Here is a 26,414-nt window from a genome sequence, read left to right on the forward strand (position 1 = left end):
TTAAACCACACAAGTAAATAACTACAAATTCCTTTTTAAAATGCAAATGTAATATATGTTTTTTATTGAATAACTAAATTATCAATCTGGGTCAACAAGTCAATAAATTCGGTGATCATTGTTTATCGACAAAAAATACAAGGATGTGATCATACAATTGGATGAAAGCTTCTTCGGAAGTATTGTTTGTTTTGTACTATATAAAGAACAATATTGGAGATTACCATTAGGAGATTGTATGTAAATATTAATTCGAGTTGATTTGCTAACTTAGATATAATTCTTTCAGTTAAGAATATATGGTGCGCTCTATCCATTCTTCCAAAGTAAATGTGGCCGTTTCGTTCTTCTCGGTGTCTCGCTCTCTGAATATATCTAAAATATAAAATTCAAGTTAATATTTAATTCTTAGGGATGGATTATTTTCCTTACCAATATAAGTTTTAATTTTAACTGCGCACATGATGAAATCATCAAAAGCTATTTTGCCATCTCGTGAGCCATATCGATGACCCAAAGCATTAAGAACACGGTTGTTTAGATGATAGCCAGCAGAGTTGAGAGCCTCACGAAGCTGGAAACCAGACACTCTTCCTGTATTCTCCACATCGTAAATTTTGAAGATAGCCTTCCATTTGGCAATTTCCGAAAGCAGAGTCTCGAACTCCTCGAATCCTAGCTTGCCAGACTTATCTGCATCCAACATGGCCACCATTGAACGGCAAACGTCTTTGGAAAATCCATGAGTTTCGTCCACAATAGCTGTAATCAGATTTTTCTTATTAATATGTTTTCCTTTCTTCTATAACTTAATTTATTTACCATTTGCTGTCACCGGACCACCATCGGATGGGTTATCCCCAATTAGCCTCTTATTCGACTGGTCATTCATGCCCAACTGCTCTTCGAATGGAGTTCCCTTCAAAAATGGTCCACAAATCAAGGACAAAAGTCCGCAAGCACCGGCTCCATCTTCACCAGGACCTGCAGCCTGTGTCTCAAATGCCATATTATTGGAAAAGCGGTTGAATACAACTGGTTTAGGTAGATCTGAAAAGAATAAATTCCTTTGAAACTGCAATCAGACTACGCTAAATTCCTTTCCTACCATCTCGCATCGAATGGTCCAAAATGCGTTTCAGCTCCATCCAATCCACTTCCATGTCCTTGCCAGCAATGCTGTCAAACAGGCGTCGCAGGCTCTCCTTCTGCGGATCCAAGGGCTTGGGTGTTGGGAATCCTGGTGTTATCTTTAGAGGGAAATACCTAATTAAACGATCCGGCTTACCAAAATGTACTTACCGGATCGGCTTTGCCGCCATAACCCACATGATCATCATTCTCTCTAATTGGGAGTGAAAAGCGAAATGATTGATATTGAAATGAATGAGAAATAAAGCGTTTATAGAGAAACAAATGGTATTATACAATATACTATGTACAAGTACAAGGGATTTGAATGGCCTAATGAGTATTTGAAGCAGAGTTTTAAGATAAAATACATTTTGTGGAGGTCCTTTTTTCAAAAGTATAGTACATTTTTGTAGGCGGTTATCTTTATTTTTACTTTAATAAATATATAGTGTTACATGACAAAAATACAATTTAAGCAAGGGTTAAAAGTAGACGGATAAAAATATTTCTGCTACTAACTTTATACCTCCCTTTTAATTCCTAACGAGGTGAAAAAAGATAAAAGGATTTCATACTGAGCAGACAAAGTTATTGTAATACTTTTCATTTTAGGTTGAGTTCATCCAAAAACTAAACAAATGGACAGACATAATATTTAACCTGACGTAAGACAAATATTTCGAAAGTTTCAAGAATACTGAACGCGTTAATCTCAACTATATTTTATATAATAGTAGATTAAAAAAGTGAAATAACCAACATGCATTTTTCTAATTGAACTGTCGGGAATGTGAGAGGGTAAGAGTCAAACAAACAAATCTAGTTTAACATTTACTAGCACTAAAGATATAAATATACCGTAGTCACATACCACATATTGCACTTTAGAAGCTTATTTAGAAGTTATTGAAACCCCGCATTATTTCTAATATACAAACTCATTATCATTCTCTACATGTACGCACTCCATGTTATTTTGAGTTTCTGAGAATACTCGAATGATGAACTCTCCCTCCTCGTTAGGGTCGAAAGTTGAAGGCACAATCAGGTAGTGACCAGGAGGCAATTTGAACCGAGCACATACCTAAATGAAAGACCAGACTTTTAGGTAACTACACAATTTTTAGAGACATACTAATACATACTTCGCGTGTGTTGATAAAGTGAGGCGATCGTCCCACTGATGACTTGTACCTGAAGAAGTTCAGGCCCTGCGGACGATTCTCCAGTTCGTGATCATTGAGGCTATAGATAGCGAAGCCTATGGTCAGACATTCCATTCCCATATTACGCTTGGATCTGCGATTCTTCTGCATTAAGGCCACAATCACTGTGCAATGCCCCTCTTCGTCTTCCTCGTCGGGATCAACCAAAGTAATAATATACTGGGGATTGTGCCAGAAAGTGTCCAGGAAATTACGGCAACCACCAGCTGTAACACCGGGTGTCCATTCTCCCTCATACATCGACATCTCCCACTTTCGCTTGCCGCTCTGCTGTTGGTCTTCGGTCAGCGAGTCCGGTGACAAATTGCAAATCTGAAAAGACATTTTTAGTCATATTACTTATAAGAGTAATTTTAAGCTTTTTACCTCCACTCGATCAAAGTGGTTCAGGAAATCCTGGAAGGACATCCAGAACTCTCCATCTCTATCAAAAGTAAGTCCAATTTCCGCCTTCTGCTCTTCAGGTATGTAACGCCACTCCGGTGAGCTATCACTCCAAGGTCCATTCCATTCAGCTTCGTTGCCCCAAGGATTTCGCATTCTAATCATAGGGATCTTTCCCTGACGATTTGGCGTAACAATGTCAATAAGGCAAACCTAAATGAAATCACTTTTATTATTTAGTTCTGATTATTTTCAAGTATTATTTCAAACCTTGGTTATGGAGTAAGCGTGACCACGAATCAAACCCTGAGGAGTTTCCGCCTCTGTGACATTTGGATCGGGCTCAATAGAGCAACCCATCATGGAGTTACGTTCAGCTGCTTTTTGCAGAATGGTGAAAAGATTGCCGGGGGCTTCTTTTAGATCATACCATTCGCTAACGCCACCCGTAAAGTCCTCCATGGCCTCGCAAGTACTGCCTCCCTTTAGGGCCTCGTAGGATCCATGTAGTCTAAAATTTATGGTTTATTAGTAATTAAGAATCGAATAATAATTTCTAATCATACTTGGCATAGGCTTTCTCCAGCAGTGCGCTCCAGAACTCGTTCTTCTCGGTGGAGTGCATGTACATAAGTTCTCCATTATATGTGGGTAAACGGTCATCAATAATCACATCCACCCATTTACCTTTAAAAATGTTGGGAAAGTGTGTGAAAAAAATAAGTCAATATTGTTTCTGTTTAATATTACCATACTGCCAGAAGCGGAAATGAAAGATGCCAGCATAATTCTCCTCGAAGCTCTGTTCTGCTGGGATAACGCGGAAGAAAAGATTGGATTCCTGGGTCAAATTAGCAGTGGCAGCCAAGAGCCAGCTATAAAGGATTGTTATTATTGTTATATCTTTTAAGGGACTTAATATTTATCTTACCAATCACCAAGTTCTCCCTGTTGGACATCGAAACGTGAATAACCCTCAACGAAAAATTGGGGATTCTCGGCAATTTCCTTTATATAAAAATTACAAATAATTTATCTTCAAAAATAATTAGGTTAATCGAACTTACATGAGGTCTCAGCCATTCGATGTGACGATCTGGACGACGAGAAAACTGAAGGGACTCGTTTGATGCCGGAAAAAGTGGATCTTCAAAAAGGGATCCGCTAGCTAGGCAACTGTTCAAAATCGTCTCATAGTCCTGCACCTCGGAATATGGTCCAAGGTTCGAGCTCTTCTCTCCGAGCTAAAAAATAGTTTGTATTAGTTAAGTGAACCCAACAAAATATGTGTAATATATGTATATAAGAGTAGATGTATTCACAGAGTATATTTTTGTGTAATAAAGTTTTATAAACGAGGATGCTGTATACACTTTTACATGCGAAAGAAAAACAACACAAGGACAACACAGTACGACACTTTGGCAACGCATTATCCTTGGAAGGGAATTATGTCAATGCCATAACGATGACTGGAGTAAGTACTTACGTTCCCATAGTACAAAGTACCATTACTTTGAGATTGCAATGGTCGCTAATGATTGATTAGAATGGATTTGTTAACATGCATATGGAGATTTTAATGGATTGTTTATGTTTGTATAGCTTTTAGTATAGTTTAGCCCTGTATATAGCTGATGATAGCATAGTGGGTCAACTTACAACTCTCATATTCTTGATGCTCGGAAGAACCCTCTTGGTGTCGGCCTCCTTCTTGATAAAGATTTCATTGATCACCGATCCAACCACATCCTTGGCCGCTCCCATTGCAGCCTCTCCAGCTGCATTTAGGAACTCCTGTCCCGCTTGCCTCAAGAATCCCCTCAAGTCATCCATATCTGAAATTAAAGTTTTTAAGTGAATAACAAAGCAAGGTGCCGCAAAAGATTAAAAACCCATTCATATATATCTAGTTCTGATATCTAGTTAGCAAAGTCCAATATTTATTTCGTCCATATTTACTTATTTGGCTAGCACTGGAATTAAAAGCACACCCTAAAGGCATAAATATGGTTTAACGAGTATTACAAAGCGTTAATATTCCCAACGTGACGGTTTCTCTAGTTAAATGAAATTACTTTAATTCACGCAACGAGCATTAGCATTGGGTTTTATCAAATAGAAATTATACTTTGGAGACAAGAATTTCTCGGTTCCCACCCAAATATAATTCATACGTTTCCACATATATATAATGCTGTATTTATACATATGTAGCCGTTTATATATGCTATATTGTGTGACATCATTCGGAAGCATGAGACTCTCTAGTGACTCAAAGGGTGTGCGCCATTCGGAGAGATTGGGCTTCCATTCCTTATCCCATATAAAGCCATGATATTGACATTGAAAATGCAACTACTACATAGGTACAGCCTATATATAAGATATATTTCCGTCACAATCGTAAATTGGCCTTTAATTGGGACAAAATATGTTAGTTGGGCCCCCCATCTGTTATTGTATTTGCGAGCATTGGTAATTCTACTGCGAAACCCAAACTGGTTTGATAATTAATGCATTCTTTAGGCCTGGCTCATTCCCGTGCCTAGCATGTTTAGGGAAATAAAAGAGATTTTGCAAAATCTTAAAGCAATCTTTGTTAATAAATATATTTCCCGATTTGTAATGGACCTTGATTGCCGAGAGAACGATTTCCGAATTGATTCACGCACTTTCACTAGCAAAATCACAACACAACCGTAAAGTAACAGTAACGGATCCGCTCACCTTCACAGGTATCTCACTACAAATATTTATATCTGAATCTCAACACCTGACTGCCGGTCGGACTATCGAGTTTTAGTATTTTTTATCGAAGAATGTATATTTTTGTTATTTTTTTTGTATATGATAAACTTGAAAACTATTAGTAATGTGTTAATAAATTATCATTTTTTTAAAAGTATATTTATATTTTTGTGAATAATATTAATAATTTACAGAAATTAGATAGCTTCACCGCTATTAAAAGTTACTTTACATAGTTTGAGTCTCTGCTAAATGTTAGTATCGTTAAGGCTACATAAATAATATATCTTTGATTTTGGAGTATCGAAAAAACTTAAATTTACTGAATATACAGGACAGAATATATACAGTGATCTAAAAAACACCAACAAGAAAAGATCTCCAAATACAGAATTTAAACCATATATTTAATATCGAAATAAGTAATATTTAATTTATTTCCGACACACAACCGCTTACAATTTTATTATTTTTAATTACACGCAATAAACAAGGCAGTGCGAAAACCGTATTAATAGGACCATTAACGATATGTTGGTATTTTTGAGAATTAAATTAGAGTATTTTTAAGCCTTTCCTTCACCATCACACTCGAAGCGAATATCGAAAACGAAAGACATCACGCGGCCGAAATTTCGTGAAAAACAGCATTTACAAATTGTAAGCAGTGGTTTTTCAAACCCATTAAGCAATTAGTGGACGGCTTAAAGTAGTGATAGTTTTTAGTGAATAAAATTAAAAAAAAAAAATAAATAGAAAGACGGAGCGGCATAGTGCTCATCGATTTTTTCACGGCATTGCCGGCGATGAGAATGGGACGCCGTTGATTCACACAAACACGCTCAGACTCTAATGTATGTATATTGCGCGGCGCTTGTGTGTGAAAGTGTATTTGTATAAATAATATGACATAATCGACGTGTGCGGCTTAATTGACATAGTTTTTGTGCGAAGAATACCTAAAAGTGCGAGAGTTCCGAAAGAAGCGCTTTTTTTGTGGTCAAGGTGGCGAAAAGGACTTGCACCGCTATTTTCCCTTACGCTTTGCTCCAAATATTCGTTCCTACTCACACACTCTCTGACTCTCTCTCACACACACACAAGCGCTTATATTTGGGCGTTGCAGGATGAAATACTCTCTCACTCGCTTTTTTTTTTTTCAAAATCTCTTGAATAAATTTGCTCAATTTGCTAAATGTATATTGCAAACTGATTTTATTGTTTACCAAATTTAGTTAACCCCGTTTTAGAAGCCAGTTTGTCTGTCTGCTACTTAAGCTAAAATGTTTTTTAACATCTCTAATTGACGTTGCCTAACACTGCTCGCCCGCCTTCCAGTTTGATTTTCTCTGTGCTTCTCTCCGTGTGCCGTTCTCTTTTGAGCTTCATTCTTCGTCCATTTGTCAACGTGCGCTGTTCGTCGGATACGATTTTGGATTAAGTTCTCGTAGGCAATACAATTATTATTTATTTGCAGCAGTGCTTGGTGCATTTTCTTAAAGAATTAAAATTAACAGTGCAAAGTGCCGTTAGCAGCGGCCATCTTTGAAAAATATTAACAGTTTGTGTAGTGCAAGGAGCCCAAAAACATATAAGTAATTTATTTTAAACAAATTGTATTCAAGGCAATACAAAGTTAAATCTATTAAATTCTCACCCCTCTCCCTCCTCCCCTTTACTGATAGTCTCTCTCTGTGGCATACATATGTGTGTTTGTATGAAATAGCTGCCGAAAACCGAGGTGCGAGAGCGAGAGTATATATATAAAAAACGCGTGCGTTCCCCCTCTAACATACATAGTGAGTGTGACCGTTGTTTTGTGACCTGTGCCTGTGTTTGTGGCCACTGGAGGATCAACGATTGTTCGAAGAATTCGAAAAGTACCGGTGAGTGTTTCTATATATTTTCGGGATTATGTGCAGTTATCTCATTAAGTAATAAATACTCCCACATGAAGTGCATAATTAAAACCGTTAAGAGAAGATGATCCGTAATTTGTCCGGTGACGCCATCTTTTGTGCTTCTCTAATAAGTGTAGTTTTTTTTTTTGGGTTTGGTCAAGCACACGCAACACGGTGTGTATGTGTATGAATATGTCTATTTTGTTGTTATGCTTAAAGCACAGTGGTGGAATTAGTATACATTTTGAAGGGGTATAAGGAAGGTTATTAGGATGATGAATAAATAAATATTAAGTGTGCAACTTTTAAGAAGGTTCTATCTCCAGATATCCCCTTTAACCCTGTTTAAACTTAATGTTCTACCCACTTTTCTTCTCTCTTTCTCTTTTTTTTTGGGTGGGTGTGATTGTGTGTGCGTGTGCTTTTCCTTTCCTTATGATTCATGCCTCTTTCTCCCTCCGACTTTCTATGCGCTTGTCAGATTATAGAAAATAGAAATACAGTTGCACGTCATACGGCTTTTTCGATTTTCGCCGCAGATTTTATCAATTTTTGTTTTTGTATTTTCTATGTCTTAGCAACAAATTGCCACTAGCGAATCTTAGTAGTGTGTCTAATGCACTTGGCTGGCTTGTCGCTAATAAATCGCCCGCTGGCGCGCATCTGTTGGCAAGTTTTGTGACCCACTTTTCCTCCTTGGCCTCTCGTCTTTCAGCAAAGTAAATAGCAAAAAGCAGCAACAAGTGATAAACAGATTTGTAAATATTGAAAACTTGTTTATGCTATTTGTCAGTGCAACCCAACGCCTGCAGTCGAGATTTAATAGTTGCCAAAGTGTGTTCTTACAGTTGGGTTGATTTGTTTTTTCTGTCTGACTGTGCCAATTCTAATTTATACTATTTCTTTTTTATTAAACTCACACAGAAATGGAATAAAGCCCAATTTTTATTAGCCACAAGAGTTTATTATAACACAGAAGTATGACTGTTTTTTGAGTGGTGCAAGTCATAGAAGTTGGACTGTATTTGTTCTGCGGCAATCTTATCGGAACCTTCATTCTTGTTACGTTTTCTGGTTAGATTGCCGATTCGATATAAGCAACCGTTTGTTACAACAACATCAAACATTTAGTTAGAAGGATTTATTTTATTCGCATAGGTAGTAGCTAACTAACCATTCTCCAGTCACTTTCTACGTTTTCTATTACTTCCTGTACTATATGCTCATCATATCGAAATCTAAAATTCCATTGCTTCAGCTACCTATTGTGCGCTACATGACGTCATTTCGCACACATTGCTTAAAAAAAAAATGAAAATGTGCTCTTTTTGTTTGCTGGCTTTTGTTGCTAATTCGAATTCACTCATACCCACACACACTCGCATGGACAGTGGGCTTTATAATTCATTGCTTATGCTGCCTCCCCCTTTATCACCCCTTATCATTTCCACTTGTGCCCGTGTTTTTTTTTTATTTGTTCCTCTAGTTCTGTTGTCCGTTTTCAATTCGCAAATTAGACGTGACTCGTTCGTTGAGGGTTTCAATTGAGGTTTTTTTTATATATTTTGTTTGCACACCGCAAGTTGCATTGCGAGAATTTCCGAAAATCACTGAGGCATTATTTGTGGTAACTGCAAGTATTGAGAAGGCCAAAAACAGTGTGAGTGTAAAAAAAAACTAACAAAAAACAGGACAAAACCCGTTGCTTCCGCTACGAATTAAAAAAGTGACAAATAAATGTGCGAGTGGAACGGCGGATATCAGACAGACTGTCTGCACAAAAAAAAAATCATGTGATGTTCTCCACATAAAATAAAATCAGACAATATAATTAATTTTGATAAGATATTAAAATAACGAATTAAAATAGATTATGCATATATTTAAATAAATGTTGACAAGGGGGGTTAAAGTTGTATTAAGCAGAATAACATGAATTCAGCTGTTTATTTTTCCTGAGTGTGTTTCATTCTGACGGGAGGAAGTGCATAGTTAAAACAGTAAACAATTGTTGAGGAACCTAACCAACAAAAAAATGTTTGTATGGAAATGAGACGGAAATTCCAAATTGTGAGCCCTGAAACAATAACAAAACCCAAGAAAAAAAGAAAGATATGAAATGCACTTCAAGTAGACGAAATTCCCAACTTTCTAACCTTTATTAAGGCGTGTCCGTCAATGCAAATGCATTTGATGGCCCGACCATTTCTAATGACTTTTGATTGGGAATTGGAAATTGTTTATCCAAGCGTGTGCTTATCAAGTTTCCCACTGACGTCACATCACTGGTGATTAATTGATTTGAAAATGGTTAGGAGGATAAAGCTGCATAATTTTGATTAATGGAGCGGTGGAGTTCCCTTTTTGAGGCCAGTCTGGCAACTCTGGCTAAAGTCGAAAATACAAATTTGTCCAAGAGCGAGTGCTTAAAATTTATGGCTCCCTAAAAACCAAACAAAAAAAAAAAAAACTTCTACTCTGTTTCTGCCCCAAAGCAAATTGACGTGAAGATGCAACAGAGTGGGACGGATAAGGGAAGAGAGACAGCCAGAGACCATCACACATAAATAAATAAAAGAGGCGTACGTGCCAAGCTTCAAAACAGAGACACATAAGCGAGATTAAAAAAAGAGAGATGTTGCTGCTGGCTAAACAACTGCAGCTCATCAATAAAACAGCAAGAACAACAATAAACCTGGGACTGCAAGTCAGCTAAAGAGAGAGAAAGAGAAGGCAGAGACAGGGACAGGAACAAGCAATAACAAATGTACAGTTGCAGAAGCAGCACAGCCAACAACAAACTGCTGCAACACAACATAAATCTTGGAGGGAAATAAGAAAAAAGAGTTGAATGCATGTCGAAGCTTTAATACTCTTTATTGAGTAGGCGTGGAAAGTACTTCTTTCGATAAGAAATTAAAAAAAAAAAAAACTTTATAATTTTGAAACCAATCATAATTTTAAGTTAATTATTATATTGAAAATATTCTCATTAAATAATTTAAATATAACAAGAAACAGTATGGAAAATATAATACCAAAATTATTTTCTGACGTTTTTTAAGGTTCTTGAACCTTTTTAAAAAATATTTAGTCTTATGGAGATTTGTTGAAAGTTAAAGATCATGGAAGATAATAAGAGCATCATTTAAAGTGCACTCACTGGGTTTGTCACTGTTTGCTGTGGTTATTGTAGCTCTAAAAGCTCGGAACCCGCAGAAGGAAAACAAAACAATGTGGATAATTATATTGAAAATGTTGGGGAGCGAAGCAGAGAAAAATGTAGACAATTTCTATAAAGATGGGAAGACAGCGGCGTTGTTGTTGTTGATGATGATGGAGGAGCTGTTTGTCTGCATTTCTTGCCTTCTTTAACATTTCTTGCTGGCATTTCTTCTGTTGCGCTTGAACTTCAATTGAATTGTATCTTCTCGCTGGGCCTTTCTGCTCTTCTCTCTCTCTCTCTCTCTCTCTCTCTTTGCATATGTATACCCGTCTTTGTCGGCTGAAAGTGATTGAAAGCCTGTTATTATGGCGGTCTGATCCGACTGAACTAAATTTAAAATGGAATTTAGGCTAATTTCGTTCTCTACCGTTGTGGGGGCGTGGGAAATGGGAACCAGTTCTTGTTTCATTCTTTATTCTCGTATCTTAAAATTGCCACAATTTGTTGTAATTAATGTAAATACTATGGAATTAAATGTAATTTGGTTTTGTGGCTGACAAACGTGACAAGTGGCTGACCATAATACAATAAATGGCATTACAATTGTTCTTCCGTCTACTTCCAATTGGAAATTCTCTGTCAGACGATTTTCCACTTTTTCTAAATGGCTAGCTAACCCACTTTACTAGGCACAAATGTCAACAAAAAATCTGGTTTTCAAACAACTTCTCTGCATTGAAGCATTGCCAAACACGAGGGCAACAATAAAGCTCTATAAAAAGACCATCATCATTATTATCATCATATAACAATAGAGACCGGAGCAACAATAAGCGCAAACGTGTTGCTGCATAAATGAATTCATAATGCAAAAAAACAAAGATATTACAAAAAAAAAAAACCGAAAAGAGGAGGCAGAAACGACCGATTGTGTAGCACACGAAAGAGGCGGATTACATAATCGTTTATATCCTCTAAGTTTGTAAATCAACACCAGAAGCTGCTAAATTACATTACCACCAATGCTTCGTGTCTGGGCTTTCACGCAGAAACATTTAGAGCGCATTTATTGGCCAATTTCAGTCTGCAATTGTGCGTGGCAAGAGAAATGTGCAAGATCACCTGAGCGCATCGGAGAAAGGTGTTATTAAATTAAATTTAATTAATATTCGGACATACTGTATGCTTATCAGCTCGTAATGTGGTAATTTATATGCAAATTTTTCCTGCTTACCATGCTTTTTCCATATAGTGATTTTCCTCTGCCGAAGAATTCCAGTTTGCTTTCTGCCTCCCCCTCAATAATTCAATTATTTTATTTGGTTTCGTAGGAGAGTCGCATATCGTTGTATTTATTTACTGAGTGTGCGTGTGTGTGTCTGGGCAAAGCGCAATATAAAATAACGAGTAGTACGAAAATATTTTAACGTGCCCGAACTAAAAATATTCACATGACATCATCGAACAGAGACGCTGACCGCAGAGCAGACACAGCATCTCAATAACTCTCTGTTTGTATTGGAAGACGTGAAAATCTGTTTGTCGAGAAAAGGGAAACTGCTCTTCCTCTCTCTCAGAATTTTTTTTTACAATATTTATTTGGCCAAAGAAAACCGATTAGAGTCGCATTAAAAACTAACAAGTTCGACTCATTGAAAAGTCTAGTCACTATGGCAAAGGTTCAGAGGAAAATATTTCGTATAAACTTTTGTGTTTACACTTTACTGATTCTCAATTTTTTAAATATTTCTTTGCAGACATCAATAGTATTATAACCACGCAACAAATTCAATTTTAAGGTGAGTTTTAGATGTATTCGGCTGTTCACCTCACCCATAAAGTCAAGTGTTAAGCAAGCAAACAATAACAAAACGGAGCAAACAAACTCGAGACCCTCTCTCTTGACTTATTTTATATTTTATCTGCCGGTACATATTTGCTTTTAGGTTTTTGCAATGATTGTGATTGAGGTCTCTCTTTCGTTTTTATTGACCCTTGTTTACCGAGGAGAAGTTTAGAGTGAGAGAGAGAGGAGAGGAAACCACACCTCTCTCAACTTTGAACTTTTTGCTTACGCCATACTTGAGCTATATTTAATTTTATTCCGGGTTTTTCTTTTTTGTATTGTTTGCCAAACTAATTGAGAACTAATCGAGGCCACGACCGTCAAAGGGAAATAAATGATTTTGAATTTACGGCACTCAAGCGGAGATTTGTGTCATCTTCCTCTCTCTCTATATTTCATGTTCATAATAATGTTATAATCAACAACTAAAGGTGATGTCATGGGGGCGAGGTTCTTTAACGTTGTGCGATAAGCCGAATGACAAAGTTATCTCTGATTTTTCTGCTGATATACACATGTAGGTGTCATGTAATTGAAATGCAAATTGATAGCTCTCTTTGCTGTTTCTTTTTTTATCTCATATCTCTTTACATGCCACGCATAACTTCACCTCTAATTCAATTAAGGATGACCTTTGTTTTACTGGACTTTTTGGTACATCATACATTCTTTATGATCTCTTTCTGCTTCGCTTGAAATTGAATTAAAAGCCACTTAAGCGTTGAGTCTGCTTGGCGCTTTTTATACCGACTGTTTCATATACGACCATTTCTGTGTATATGGTATATAGATATGCGTAATGCTATATACATATCTCCATATCTATGTGCAATGGATAAATTGTGATTTACCCTTCGGGCATGGTACACTGGCTTTCAGCAAACATTGCCAGTAATAAAGGGAGCAATAAACGGAGAGACAGCAGAGAAGATTGGATTGTTTTGCGTTCATCTAGCGCTTCCATAAATGGGTCATTGAACCAGACTGAAAGACCGACTTTGGTTTTCAATTTTGTTCTTTATTCTTTGGCAATCGGGGTGAAAAGTTTTATAATATTTTAGTGTAACGCTTTCCACAAATGCCAATCAATGAAAAAAAACTAACAAAAGTTGAAAATATAAAAGCGTTTAATGGGAATTCCATTTTCGCAACTAAGAAAAAAGATTTTTTAACTTTGATCTATTTACCAAATTGCAAACATTTTCTTTTTCCTCCGCACTACAATGTCAATATTGACAAGTTGGTAACCCCATCTAAAATACTAATTGAGGAAAATGGTTCACCGACCCGTAATAACCATCATATTCTGATTACTGCCCTGTCGACAGTGTTCAACCCTTCGATAGCCCTTCAATAATTACTAAACACACCGGATGTAGACTGTACCGGGAGTGCAATTAAAAGCCCATTTAATGCTGCAAATATGTGTTCGTATCAAGATTAAGTTACAGTCGCAAAGGACATGTGTTAGTCGTTGGGCTTTCCCATCGATTATCCGGGAAACTCAAACTAACCGTAAACACGCAGCAGGCTATAAAAGTTCCATTGCCACACGATGCCGGTCGCGTGTTGGGGGTCACCAGAGTTCAACCACCCACCCTCCACCTCAATCCACAGGACAAGTGAAATGAGGCGCGATTCCTTATGGAAATACCTGTCCCGTGACACGCCCAAATTTTTATTAGGCTTTCCTTAGAGTCCTTACAGTGTTGATTCCTTTTTTGTTTCGTTTTCCTTTTTGTGGCCGGTATTTTCATTACCGTCGTGTTGCCATGCAATTCTGATAGTCGGCGGGCGCCACAAAATGACAGAATGCCAGAATGGTGGCGCCACCAATTCAGATTGCCGGCCGGGAAATGTTTCCACGCGAGTCGTAAAAATATCCTTGGAGTGGGCGGCTTTGGGTGGTGCTTGTGCCGCCTTGGCTGTTTATGTTTGAGTTTCGTTTTGAGTTAATGACAGGAAGTGACGTCATATTCCGAGGGATGAAGTTTTATTTGAGTTTCGTGGGGGTTAAAGGAGGGAAGGTTTTGGGTGCGACAATGTCCTGGATGATGTCATACTCCACAAATAGGATTATTTCAGAACCCAGTTTAATAGAGAATAAATAAAAATAATATTAATAACTAAGACTATAATTCTTACTTAAATGTAATCTTATAAGTATTCCAAATTAGTGTCACTTCCTTTTTATTTTAAAACCATTTTATCAGAGTGCCTTGCCATTCATATTTCACCATTCACCAAGCTATATTTATTAATTAATTATCTACGATGGACGTCACCCAACCTCAACAACTGTGCAGATTTCAAGTTTATTTGGCAATTTTACAAACTAAATTTATGTGATTTAAAAAGAAACGAAAATTGGGCAAGCTTTTTTCTGGCCTTTGGCCAAGTGAGTAAAAGACAACGAAGCAGTGAAACACTTTTTTGTTGGACTCTACGAAAAGGTTTTGGGTTACATCAAGGACAGACGAAAAGCAAATTGCCTAAAGAAAGCAAATAAATCATTTTCCTTTCGTTTAACTTGACCACTTGTTGTTGTCACTTAACTTTTGTTTTCCTTCAACCAGAAGCAGCAGCAATTGTTGTACTTATGCACTTTTCTCAAGTCTTTTTTCATACTACAATGGGCGTTGGCGCCGCCAACTTTGATGAGATTTATGTGCGGATTTTGTAATTCAAGCCACGCGACTCACACGCGACTTTCGGTAGCCGGATAGTAGTGGTTCTGGACCCTAGAAATGAATTGAAGTGAGAAGGGAGAAGAACAGAAGAACGAACGGGTACGAGCCAGACAAACTGGCAGCTTGTTAGCAAAACAAACAAAATTAGCAAGAGGCAGATGAAGAGTCAGCAGCAGACGGCAGACAGACAGACGACCAGCCAGAAAATCCACACAGCTAGAAGACCTGCTACCACCTTATTAAGAAATTCCACGCACGGCCTCCAATGTCTCTAAGAGTGAGAAGAGATAAAGCCCAAAGACAAAGTGAACACATTTCGGTGACAGGTTGCAGAAATATAATCATGCAAGACAAACGGCGCGTCATTTTGCTTATCTATATTTAAACTATTATAATTACATTTAAGAAGTAAAGATGGAGGCCAGATATAAAAACTCAAAAAATGTTCACGGAAAGAAGAAAAAAAAGTCAACATGTTTCCGCCCGGGATCGAACCGGGGGCCTTCTGCGTGTTAGGCAGATGTGATAACCGCTACACCACGGAAACAGTTGAAGCCAGGCCAGCCAAAAGCTCACTAGTATATTCCATAATGATATTGAACGAACAAAATAAAACGAATGGGAATGAGTAAAACATACCATTTGACACTTTGGTTTTTCTTTCGTTTGGATTATTTCTTGTTTTTCCAATGCATTTTTATGTGTGTGTTCAGACAATTTAATTAAATAATTTCATCATGCTGAAAATGCATTTAAAAGTATTATTTATTTCAAATTATGTTGCATAACATTTCAATGTTAAATGAAAAGTAAAAATGTTTGTAAAGAAAATATAAAAAAAATATGACATGTTTCCGCCCGGGATCGAACCGGGGGCCTTCTGCGTGTTAGGCAGATGTGATAACCGCTACACCACGGAAACAGCTGGAAGCGGAGCAGCCAAACACCGAACAGTTTTGGTGTCACAAACAAATAGGGGTAGCAAAAATAGGCATCAGACTATCATCACTGTATAATATTTTTGATCAGGAAATCAATGCAAAGGAACTGAGTTAAAAAATACGTGAAGTGCGCTTTTAGCAAGCGCAATAAACTATTTCCCATAGTGCCTTTAACAAAATATAATATAAAAGTGCATACTTTTCCATTTATATAGGTTTTTAATTGAAAGAAAAACGTTAAATAGTAGTATATTTTTGAAAATTATAGTCTTGAAAGAGGAAAGAAAAAAAAAAGAAATCCTATTCGCAGCCGGTAGGATTCGAACCTACGCTCCCAGAGGGAATCTGATTTCGAGTCAGACGCCTTAACCACTCGGCCACGACTGCTTGTGAGCCGAGCGCGTCCAAAGTGAAATATATCAACTGGTATCGGAGCAACCAACCTATCGCTCTTAGTCATTTCTGGTGCGTTGGTCAGAAAATTTGGGGATGGTCTAGGGCGAAACGTTCTACTGTGGAACCTGCAAACATTGCTGGTTCTTTTTGACTATGTTTCGCAGAAAAAAACGTATATATTTTCACGGTGTGCGCGTCATCCTAGTGAGCCACAACGTCAATTTATACAAACAATATTAGAGGTATTTCATCATTATTTTATTTATGATTTGCCTCAATTAGGTTTTATTAAAAACGTGTAGGGTCAATTCTGAAACAAATTTTCTAATTTTTTTTCGTGCTTGTAAATATTCACCTTTTGCCGTGGCTTGCTTTTAGACATTTTGAAAAATAGGTAAAACGAAACGAGTCGGCAGAATAGCCTATAGTGATTTAGAATTTAAACTAACTTGAAGCTATTTTTCTCCCAATGAATGAATGGGTGCACAGATTTGTATTTTTCATAAGTGACAGGCTACAAATTATTATTATTTACAGTTGACGCTGGTTTATTGACTCGTTTTTGTTACTATTCTCACTTTTATTGTTGTCGCCGCCATATGGGAGTGGTCTCCTGTTTCTTTTTTTTTTTATTTGCGGCTTGAAAAATCTTTCCAGATGATCATCATCATCATTGGATCTGGCCATGTGCCCCACTGACTGACTGAGTGACTTGTTGCATTATTAAAACTGAATGAAATCATTTGCGAGCGACCTTATTGCCTGCTGCTCTTACATCTCGCACTTGAGGCGATGGGACAGCTGTCTGGGTTGTGCTCGATGGAGTGGAAGATTACGTAAGATCTCTTCCGTTGCGCGATAATTGAATACTTGGGAAATTTAATTAACGCCGGCAGCGTATGTGTGAAAATCATATATAGAGGGTGTTTGGTTCTCTGGGTCAATTGGCCTGAGCTGCTAATTGGAGTACAACATATTTTTTGCTTCTAAACGAAAACCATGAAAACATTGTTATTAATATTTTGCTCCCACTATTAACCTTTTGTTTTATAAAGGTAATTAGTTTATTTCTATTTATTATCATCTATGCAGACCTTGCCCAAATATCACACTGTTAAATAGGCTGTTTTCCGGTGAGGTCTCTGTTTTCTGCCTCGCCTTCGTAGCATTCTCAACATTCTGTACAACATTTATAAATATTCTTGGTCTGCCGGTTTTGGAGCCGGCACACTTTAACCATTGAAAGACATGGGTGTGTCCCGCACCAAACAAGTGTGATGTAATTGCATAATGTCAACAACAATTGTCTGACGCTGACGCGATGGCGGCGACGATGATGGCGTCGCTGTGGCGTTAGCTGCTCCTAAATTTAATTATTGTCTTCCGCACAAAAAGGTCACAGAGAAAAAGCCAAGAGAGAGCGAGTGGAGAAGTTTTTTGGCATTGCTAAAGTTCAATAAACCAAATGTTATGCAGGCTTAAATAAAGTTGGCAATTGACATATTTGTCTAAATTTGGTAAGCAATTCCGAGGTTAGCAACTACCAACATTAGGTAGTTTCAGCACTTAAACTAGTTCTTTATAATTTCATTGGTATAGGTACTTTAAACTGCATTGAGATTGTTTAAGATTGCACTGCGTGAGAAACCAATTTTTGGTCCATAGAAACTCTTCTGTTCCTTTTCTTTAATCAACCTTTTGCCACCTACACAACTTTCAACTCCATTTGGAGGAGTCGGAATCAGCCTACGCTGGAAAACTCTTTGGCTCGTTAAGTTCATTTGACGCCCACGCATACGAGACTCCCTAGCTCGTCTGCATCTTTTTTGTAGTCACTTAAAAAGCGTTTATTCAGCATTATTCTGTTTTATTTCAACCAAAACTGAAAACTTCTACCGCCGCCCACGCACATTGCGGTGAGGTGCTGTTGGCAGCAAAGTTCAATTACCTTCACATCACGATATTGTTGTTAAAAGCAAGCTAAAATATGCGGCACGCGTTGCCAATACGTCATAATTAGCAAAACAGCAAAGTCAGCAGCAAATAAAGCCTTTGGCAATGCACTTTAGCAATGCAATTGCTTTGTGCTTTTCTCTTTTTGTGAGCAGGTTTGTTTTCCTTAAGCTTATAAGCCGACTACAAAGGCGCCGCCCACGAATGAGGTTATACTTTACATAGAAGAAATATTTCTATTATATTATATCTATATTAAATATTTATTTTTTTGAATTTAGGTACTTTTTGACTTTGTTTAACCGAAAATAAAATGAAATTTATTTGTTTTAAAATTAGGATGTAGGCACTTAAAGCTAAATAAGTAAGCTTTTTCTCTGTGTACTTCCACCAGTCTTTATCGTTTCCTTCCCATTTGCTCATTGCAATTTCCTCTCTAAATTGGCATATTTTGTAGAAATTTGTGTTTTTAATTGGGCGGAGAACTAAAGAAATGCTAGTGGGTGTAGTTGTAAGAAATCGGGTCAGCATAATGCACATTAATTATGGTTTATTGTTGCTTCAAGTGTGTCATGTCGGAATCGAATAAAGTCGGTTCGTTTTTAGCTGTCTCGGATTGCAATTTTGGCTGAGCCAAGAAATTGTTTTTCGATTTGTTATCTCAGCCGCGCGATTTGTTGATGACATTATTTCCTTAGTGTTTATTCGCATGCTGAATGTTTACGAGAATTTGAAGGTTAATATTGGTGGTATTTGAAAGCACCACGCCTAAAGATTTAAAAGAGCAACACACTTTTTTTTGTTTATTTATTTTTGTTTCTCGCTCTTTCATTTTGGGATCGAGATAGCGAGCTCATTCTATTCGTTTTGATTTTCGAGGCATCAATTTTGGGTTTCCTAAAAAGCCAAATGGATCTTAAAATAGTTCTCACCGATTCTGTTTATGCTGTCGCTTCAGCACGTGGGTATTTGGGAAAAATACGGATGTACATATGCATTTTCCCCAGAGTTTTCCCCCTAAAATTGAGAATTTATATTGGCCAAAATTAGACATTAACTAAAGTGGAAATATGCGGCCGTCCAATTCTGTCACCCCTCCAATTTCTCTGCTTTCTCCCAAAAACACTTTTAATTTTGTCATTCACAGGAAAGTCTGTCAGTTTTCCACTCTCTGAGAGACTCTCTCACTTGGGTGGTTGCACTCCAATCTCTCTCTCTCTCTCTTTTCCATTCTCTCTCTTACTATCCACGACTCTCTGTCTCTCTTGTTTGCCACCCCCTTTTTGGTGCTACTGCCCTGCAGTTTTTAAGGTCAGTCGAAAATTTTCCAGCTGAGCGTTAAGTTCAAGAAGCACTTTTCTAAATAAAGAAAAACCTTCCCCTTCATTTAATTGCAGCATTTTAACTGAAATACAAGAAAAATAAATCATGACTGAAGTTGAGCAACCGCCACAGAATGGAATAGATCCCACTGCCGGCGAAGATGATGACAACAGCAAAGCACGTCCCGCGGATATTGAACAGGTAAGTGCAAGCGACGAAGCCCTAACGGATAACCACCCTTCACTCGCTCTTTTTTCTTCTTTTTTTTACTTTCCCCTCCCCTAGGATATGCGCGAAATGGAGCGTCGTAAGAGGGTTGAGGCCATCATGGGCTCAAAGCTGTTCCGCGAGGAACTGGAGCGTATCGTGGATTCGGCCCGCGATGGAGGAGCTGGTGCCAGTGGTATCCTGCAGCAGCTGTCGGACATTGTGGGCGTGCCGGTGTCGCGGGTGGGCAGCGTCTTTAAGAGCAGCAACTGCATGGTGCCCATCAATGACATACGAGGCGTTGAGTCCATGGGCTACGCCAAGGGCGAAAAGATACTCAGGTGCAAGCTGGCTGCCACATTCCGTCTGCTCGATCTGTACGGCTGGACCCAAGGTCTGGGGGCACAGATCACGGCTCGACTAAAGGTCGACCAGGAGTACTTCTTGGTTAATCCGTATGGCCTGCTCTACCACGAGATCACTGCCTCGGCGCTGAACAAGGTGGACATGCAGGGCCAGATCGTGGAGCAGGGCACCACAAACTTTGGCGGCAACAAGAGTCGTAAGTTCAAATTTTTAAACTGATATAATTTTACTGTTTTCTAATTAATTACTTAATTATTTTCCTGTAGACTTTGTCCTCCACTCGGTGGTACACGCTGCCCGTCCAGATATTCGCTGCGCCATCTACATCGGCTGCAGTCCAGTAGTGGCCATTTCCTCTCTTAAAACCGGATTGCTGCCTCTGACCAAGGATGCTTGTGTCCTGGGCGAGATCACCACTCACGCTTACACCGGCCTGTTCGATGAGGAGGAGCGTAATCGCTTGGTCCGAAGCCTCGGCCCCAACTCCAAGGTCATTCTTCTAGCCAACCACGGTGCGTTATGCTGCGGCGAGACCATCGAGGAAGCCTTCTTCGCCGCCTGCCACATTGTCCAGGCGTGCGAGACCCAACTGAAGCTTTTGCCCGTCGGACTGGATAACTTGGTGCTGATTCCAGAGGAGTCGCGTAAGGCTATCTATGAGCAGTCGCGCCGACCTCCAGAGGATTTGGAGAAGAAGTTTGCCGCCGTTTCGGCAGGCGAAGACGGTGCTGCCGAAGCGGCTGAAGCTGCCGTGCCTAAGGTAGGCAGTCCGCCCAAGTGGCGTGTAGGCGGTGCTGAATTTGAGGCCTTGATGCGCATGCTGGACAATGCTGGCTACCGCACTGGCTATATCTACCGTCATCCTCTGATCAAATCAGATCCTCCCAAGCCTAAGAACGATGTGGAATTACCGCCAGCTGTTTCATCTCTGGGCTATCTTCTCGAAGAGGAGGAGCTCTTCCGTCAAGGGTAAGATTATTGAAATAATTTTTTCTTTAAATTATATGCTAATGGTAACTATCGTATTAACAGAATCTGGAAGAAGGGAGATATACGCAAGGGAGGTGACCGCAGCCGGTGGCTGAACTCACCCAACGTTTACCAAAAGGTCGAGGTCCTGGAGACCGGCACTCCGGATCCGAAGAAGATAACAAAGGTAGAAATCATTACTTTCGAAGATATGAAGCAAACCAAAACCAGCAGCCTTAAGGAGATTGAGGGAAAATAGTTTAAATTGTTGGATACCGCATCCCTCAACTTTTTCCAGACATTCCACTTGCTACTCCCATATATATGATTTCCATTTCGTTAGCACTCAGTTTTAGTTCCGACTTTGCTACTAAGCTGCAACTATACTCACGCATAAAATTTCTTAGTGTTTAAGTAAATTAAAGTAAACAATATACAAAATCTATATATTTATATTTATATTTATATACCTTGGAAATAGAATTTGAACTCGTGCTAAACCAAAATTATTTTACAAGCTTTGCTAGCAAGCAAACAAATACTGTGTAATGTGTGCATTAATCAAATAAATAAAATAAATGAAAAACATAAATTTGCATAGATGATTTTGTGCCTCCTTTAGGGATATTTTGCTGCCTCCAAAACGATAAAGCTAAAACAATGCAAAGAAAGAGAAAGAAATTTAATACGAATACTAAACACAGCGTAATAAATAAAACAGCATTTTATATTTCACTCATTGATTTCATTTTTCATCATTTCGTTTGTTATCATTCAACAAAAACTTTCTTTGCATGTTTTATGGTTTTTTTGTTGTTTATTATTTTATTTTCATTGTTTTTCAAGGCACAAAATCATTTATGCTTGTTATTTTAGTTAAGTTATGTTTATTTGTTCATTGAAAATATAAATAGAAATGTGAGATATTAAGAGGGCTAAAAACATATTTACTGAATATCTATATAAATGAAACAGCTTGCAATGGAATGCCTAAAATCTAATATTAATTTTAAGATTAAAGTAAATGTACTTAAATTAGATGACTAAATGTGTAAAACCTGATTCAAGATGTTGAATGGGAATGTTTCTTTATATATCACCCAACATTAAAAACAAATTTCTTTCTCTTTCTTTTCTATTTGCATTGCCCCCCACACCCCACCCTCTCCACAAAACATAATTTACGATTTAAAACATAATCTCTTAGTGGGTGGCTGAGGGCTCTCCCACCCATTCAACGCCAGTGAGGATAGAAGATCCACTCCAGTTTGTGCCTGCAGGAACAAATCCAAGAGAGTTCAAGCGTGTCCAGCAACTAGTCAGTATCTTAAACGATTAATACCTCTTGAATTTCTTTAATAACTGGAAGCTTTTTTAAAACAGATTAAGGACAATCGCCGGGCGGATAAGATTTCCGCTGGACCACAGTCGCATATTCTAGAGGGCGTAACATGGGATGAGGCTAGCCGACTCAAGGATGCAACAGTCTCACAGACCGGCGATCATGTGGTCATGATGGGTGCCGCTTCCAAGGGAATCATCCAGCGTGGTTTCCAGCACAATGCCACGGTGTACAAGGCTCCGTATGCCAAAAACCCATTCGACAATGTTACGGACGATGAACTCAATGAATACAAGCGCACAGTGGAGCGTAAGAAGAAATCGGTTCATGGTGAATGTAAGTTTTAACATTCAGTAATGGAAAATATATATTAAATAAACATGTTCTTGCAGATACCGACACAGATTTTTCGGAATCAGAGGCGGTCCTGCAGGCGGGGACAAAGAAATACCCACAAAGTGAACCAGAGACCGGTAAGTCAACTATTTACAAAACCATTCCATTAGCCGGAAACTCATGTGTGTTTTTCTAATACTTCAGAGCACCAGGTCATTGAGATCCAAACACAGCAAGCGCCAGTGCCACGACAGGCGGAAGTAGTGCTGAGTGATGGTAAGTCCATTTGTGTACTACGAATTCTTCATTACATTGTTGTTATCTACTATATAAAATTATAATATATTTCGATCACGCTCACTATAAAACATTTCCAAGTACACATGTCCAAGAGTTATGTCTTTTCCCAGCCATCATGTGAACGAAATTTCAAAGTTTTTATTCTGTTTTTGTTAAGTTCTTTTGTTATCCCCCAATTGTTATACCTTTTGATGCATTTTTCGTTTTGTTTATTTATTTTGCCTTATTATTTATTTTTTATTATTAATTATTAACTAAGGCCTTGAAGAAAGCTCTTATATTTTATAAGTATTTTAAGTAGCCTTAAACCTTATAGTATTATTACTAGAGGTGGAGAAACATCGATGTTCACGGACATCGATGTTTACGATGTTTTTGGCGAAAACATCGATGAAACATCGATGTTTTAAATAAAAAAAATGTGCAGTTATTTTAATGTATTTAAACTTTATTTTAATTTGTAATGTTTAAAAATTAAAAGTCAAATTTTCAACAAAAAATATCCAATTTATTAATCACTTATTAAATAAAAACGAAAAGAAAAACAAATTAAAATAAAACTGTTCATGATATTCATGTTCTACTTCTTTGGTATATTGTCATATTCTTAGTTTGTAAATAATAACAAAAAAACAAATTTTTATATCAATGTTTCAATATATACATACATGATCCAAAGAAAATAATAGTTTTTTTGGATAATGTGATATTCCTACTATACTTACTATTCCGAACTCTACTATATATGTATATTTATACATATACATATACACATACACACATATACACATATACATATGTATCTGTGTATTTATTTACATCTTTGTTTTTGTATAAAAAGAGGAGCTTATCGACAACGGTCGATGATAGCCGCGTGCGACGTTCACTTATAAGTTGTCCAGCTTTACTGAAAACTCTTTCAGATTCGCACGAAGATGCCGGATCGCAGAAGTATTATTAAGCTAACGTTTTATAAGCGTAGCCATTAAATTAAGTTATATATGTACTTACAATTCGCCAATCAATCAATGTGCCTTAGAAAAGAAAAAACATCGATGTTCCTCCGGTAAACATCGATGTTGCCGATGTTTCGAAAACATCGATGTCATCGATGTTCGCATCGATGTTTCTCCACCTCTAATTATTACCTTAGTTGATTATTTGGTATACTTATTTAATTGGATTTCTAACATTTAATAACCTTCTCTTATGCCATTTTCCCTTTTTTTCGTTTATTTATTTGCTGTATTTTCGCATACTATAATTATCAACACACAAATACACACACGGCCAAAACTACACACATTTCAATGACAACCAAACGTAGTTAACAAAAAGATACTAGTAGCCATTGATACCGTCACAACATCCTTTTTGTGAGATCTACAAAATTTGGAATTTTGGAGGATCTATATAGTAGATTTAATATTTTAACTTTCCTTTTTGTTAAACACTTCCCCTTAAACTGTCATATCACAGTTTTATTTTGTTATTCAGTTTTATATAATTAGTTCCTTTTTATTATGCAATACAATTTATCCTTATAAAATACTTCCAAGGAACCAACTTTTGTCCGGCGTGCATTAAATGATTTTTACTTTCAACAACCAACAATAGAACAGCACAACAACAATCCAACTTAAAACCACAACAAAAAAAAACGATTTATTATAGTAGTAAAGCTGCAGTTTTAGTTACATTTTGGTTTTTTTTTTATACAAAATTCTAGCTTGATTTCCTGAATTCGGCTAATTGTAAATCAAAATTTTACCTTTCTATTGTTTTCACATAGGAAGAAAGCCCAAAACCAAATAAATTGGCAGCTTAAAGAGCAATAATATTAAAAGAAAAACTAGTTAGCATTGAATTGAGAACGAAGTGTGTGTAGGCTCTACAGTAAAATAAATCAAAAATTTATAATAAAACGAAAGACCAGCAACCAACAACAAGAAGCAACCGAAGCTATCAACAGAACACAAAATTCTACTACTACTACCCCACTACTACTACATACTACCTTTTCTACTACTACTTCTGCGGCTGCTGCGCTCTATAACACAAAAATAAACAAAATAAATAATAAGCAGTTTAAAATGAAACCCCTTTTGAGTTGGAGGTGAGTGCAGCCCCAAGAGGTTTAGTGTGTAGACGACAAAAAAAAAATGAAATTCTTAACAAAAACTAAAAAAATCAAGAAAATAGTTTATAGAAAATATGTTCAGCATAACATAAACATAAACCACCCCACCTGCACACTAAACCCCATTGAACCTGTCATGATAATATTTGCCGAATGCTCTTAGCTGAATCACATTAAGCGCTGTTAGCCAAGAATTTCAATTGCAGCTTGCTCTGTTCACTTTCGTTGGGATCTCTATTCCGTGTTAACTACATTTATCCCTTTTTTATTTTAAACTGCAGCTGTTTTCTGTTGATTGCTTCTTTAGTTGCCTAGTCAGCTATATTAGTCCAAAAAGTAATCCCTGTCTATAATTCTAAAGCATGCTTAATCGATACTAAATCTAACACAATACTATACGTACGTATTCCTAGTTTAAGTCACCTAATTACGTCTGTTTCACATTTGTCTGGCGTTTCACTTGCGCTGAATATGATTTTATAATTTCATTTCTCAATACTATTTTAGCCACTCTTAGTTTTATAAACGGCGAACGCTCTCACACAGCCACAAATCGCAAGCCGCCAACAGGCCGAGGTAACGAACCAAGACCCGATCGAAAGATACCCCTTACTTCTTACACCCTTCAATGTACTCAGGCTAAACGCCGCCCACTGTATATAATCTCTGAAATATTACTCGTATTTTTGGTGTACATAATCTAATCCCCCATATAATCCACTAGCCCCTGACAGTTCGTTGTTAATGGTATATATTTATATATAACCCCCATATAATCCACAAGCCCATGGCAAGTTTATGCTGCACCAAAACTAAACACTAGCTATAGTTTGAGGTTAATACACATCATAGGACTAAAGAAACAAGACATGACGGTTGGGTTATCTCATTTCAATTGGTTTGGATGCATCACCATTTCTTATGTTAGGAAACTTAATACTTAAGAGCTTCCCTTTAGGACTGACTTCCAGAAACGATATATATTTCGAAAAGCAGGATCTATTGTTTTTCAGATCTATGGATATGTAATCCAGTACGTATTG

The 26,414-nt window shown here is 37.5% G+C and overlaps 2 protein-coding genes and 3 non-coding genes across 19 annotated transcripts in view; 1 reads left to right on the top strand and 4 right to left on the bottom strand.

Annotated features, from left to right (window-relative positions):
• Positions 1-32: 32 nt before the first annotated feature.
• On the bottom strand, positions 33-5,511 carry LOC108109083 (calpain-A). Of its 3 annotated transcripts, none has more exons than XM_017217448.2 (15): positions 5,475-5,511; positions 4,407-4,582; positions 3,812-3,988; positions 3,676-3,752; positions 3,495-3,619; positions 3,311-3,431; positions 3,015-3,255; positions 2,727-2,957; positions 2,280-2,672; positions 2,100-2,218; positions 1,303-1,345; positions 1,109-1,250; positions 823-1,050; positions 433-762; positions 33-375 (listed from the first exon to the last, which is right to left on the bottom strand). In XM_017217448.2, the coding sequence occupies exons 2-15, from the start codon at positions 4,578-4,580 to the stop codon at positions 290-292; spliced, it is 2,487 nt and encodes an 828-aa protein (XP_017072937.1). In that variant the 5' UTR covers positions 4,581-4,582; positions 5,475-5,511; the 3' UTR covers positions 33-289. The 3 variants fall into 3 exon arrangements, with proteins under 3 accessions (XP_017072937.1, XP_017072936.1, XP_041673554.1); XM_017217447.2 differs by having other exon boundaries at positions 5,379-5,491; XM_041817620.1 differs by lacking the exons at positions 33-375; positions 433-762; positions 823-1,050; positions 1,109-1,250 and having other exon boundaries at positions 1,303-2,218; positions 5,379-5,492.
• Positions 5,512-6,067: 556 nt separating this feature from the next.
• The window catches only part of LOC108109047 (protein hu-li tai shao), a 28,873-nt gene continuing 8,526 nt past the window's right edge, over positions 6,068-26,414 (top strand). For 2 of the 13 annotated variants that reach the window (XM_041819912.1, XM_041819913.1), the window contains exons 1-12: positions 6,838-6,942; positions 7,181-7,381; positions 12,320-12,361; positions 19,786-19,912; positions 19,997-20,480; positions 20,551-21,253; positions 21,317-21,440; positions 22,461-22,571; positions 22,637-22,931; positions 22,988-23,068; positions 23,136-23,207; positions 25,879-25,947. In XM_041819912.1, the coding sequence (XP_041675846.1) occupies positions 19,817-19,912; positions 19,997-20,480; positions 20,551-21,253; positions 21,317-21,440; positions 22,461-22,571; positions 22,637-22,931; positions 22,988-23,068; positions 23,136-23,207; positions 25,879-25,947 (2,035 nt within the window). In that variant the 5' untranslated portion in view covers positions 6,838-6,942; positions 7,181-7,381; positions 12,320-12,361; positions 19,786-19,816. Of the gene's footprint in view, positions 6,156-6,213; positions 6,350-6,408; positions 6,943-6,978; positions 7,091-7,180; positions 7,382-12,319; positions 12,362-19,785; positions 19,913-19,996; positions 20,481-20,550; positions 21,254-21,316; positions 21,441-22,460; positions 22,572-22,636; positions 22,932-22,987; positions 23,069-23,135; positions 23,212-24,790; positions 24,838-25,699; positions 25,717-25,878; positions 25,948-26,414 lie in introns of those variants that run through there. The other 11 variants (XM_041819914.1, XM_041819915.1, XM_041819917.1 and 8 more) reach the window with 10 other exon arrangements.
• Positions 15,573-15,645, bottom strand: Trnav-aac. The gene has a single exon. It is a non-coding gene; the product is annotated as a tRNA-Val (tRNA).
• On the bottom strand, positions 15,948-16,020 carry Trnav-aac. Its single transcript has one exon. It is a non-coding gene; the product is annotated as a tRNA-Val (tRNA).
• On the bottom strand, positions 16,345-16,426 carry Trnas-cga. Its single transcript has one exon. It is a non-coding gene; the product is annotated as a tRNA-Ser (tRNA).

The sequence above is a fragment of the Drosophila eugracilis genome, unplaced genomic scaffold, assembly GCF_018153835.1.
Source record: "Drosophila eugracilis isolate 14026-0451.02 unplaced genomic scaffold, ASM1815383v1 contig_1765, whole genome shotgun sequence".
NCBI classification, from domain to species: Eukaryota; Metazoa; Arthropoda; class Insecta; order Diptera; family Drosophilidae; genus Drosophila; species Drosophila eugracilis.

Coding starts and splice junctions, on each gene's coding strand:
- LOC108109083 (XM_017217448.2), bottom strand. CDS start 4,580: ATGGATGACTTGAGGGGATTCTTGAGGCAAGCGGGACAGGAGTTCCTA. Junction 3,256..3,310: donor CTGGAGAAAGCCTATGCCAA/GTATGATTAGAA, acceptor CATAAATTTTAG/ACTACATGGATCCTACGAGG. Junction 1,051..1,108: donor GGACCATTCGATGCGAGATG/GTAGGAAAGGAA, acceptor TATTCTTTTCAG/ATCTACCTAAACCAGTTGTA.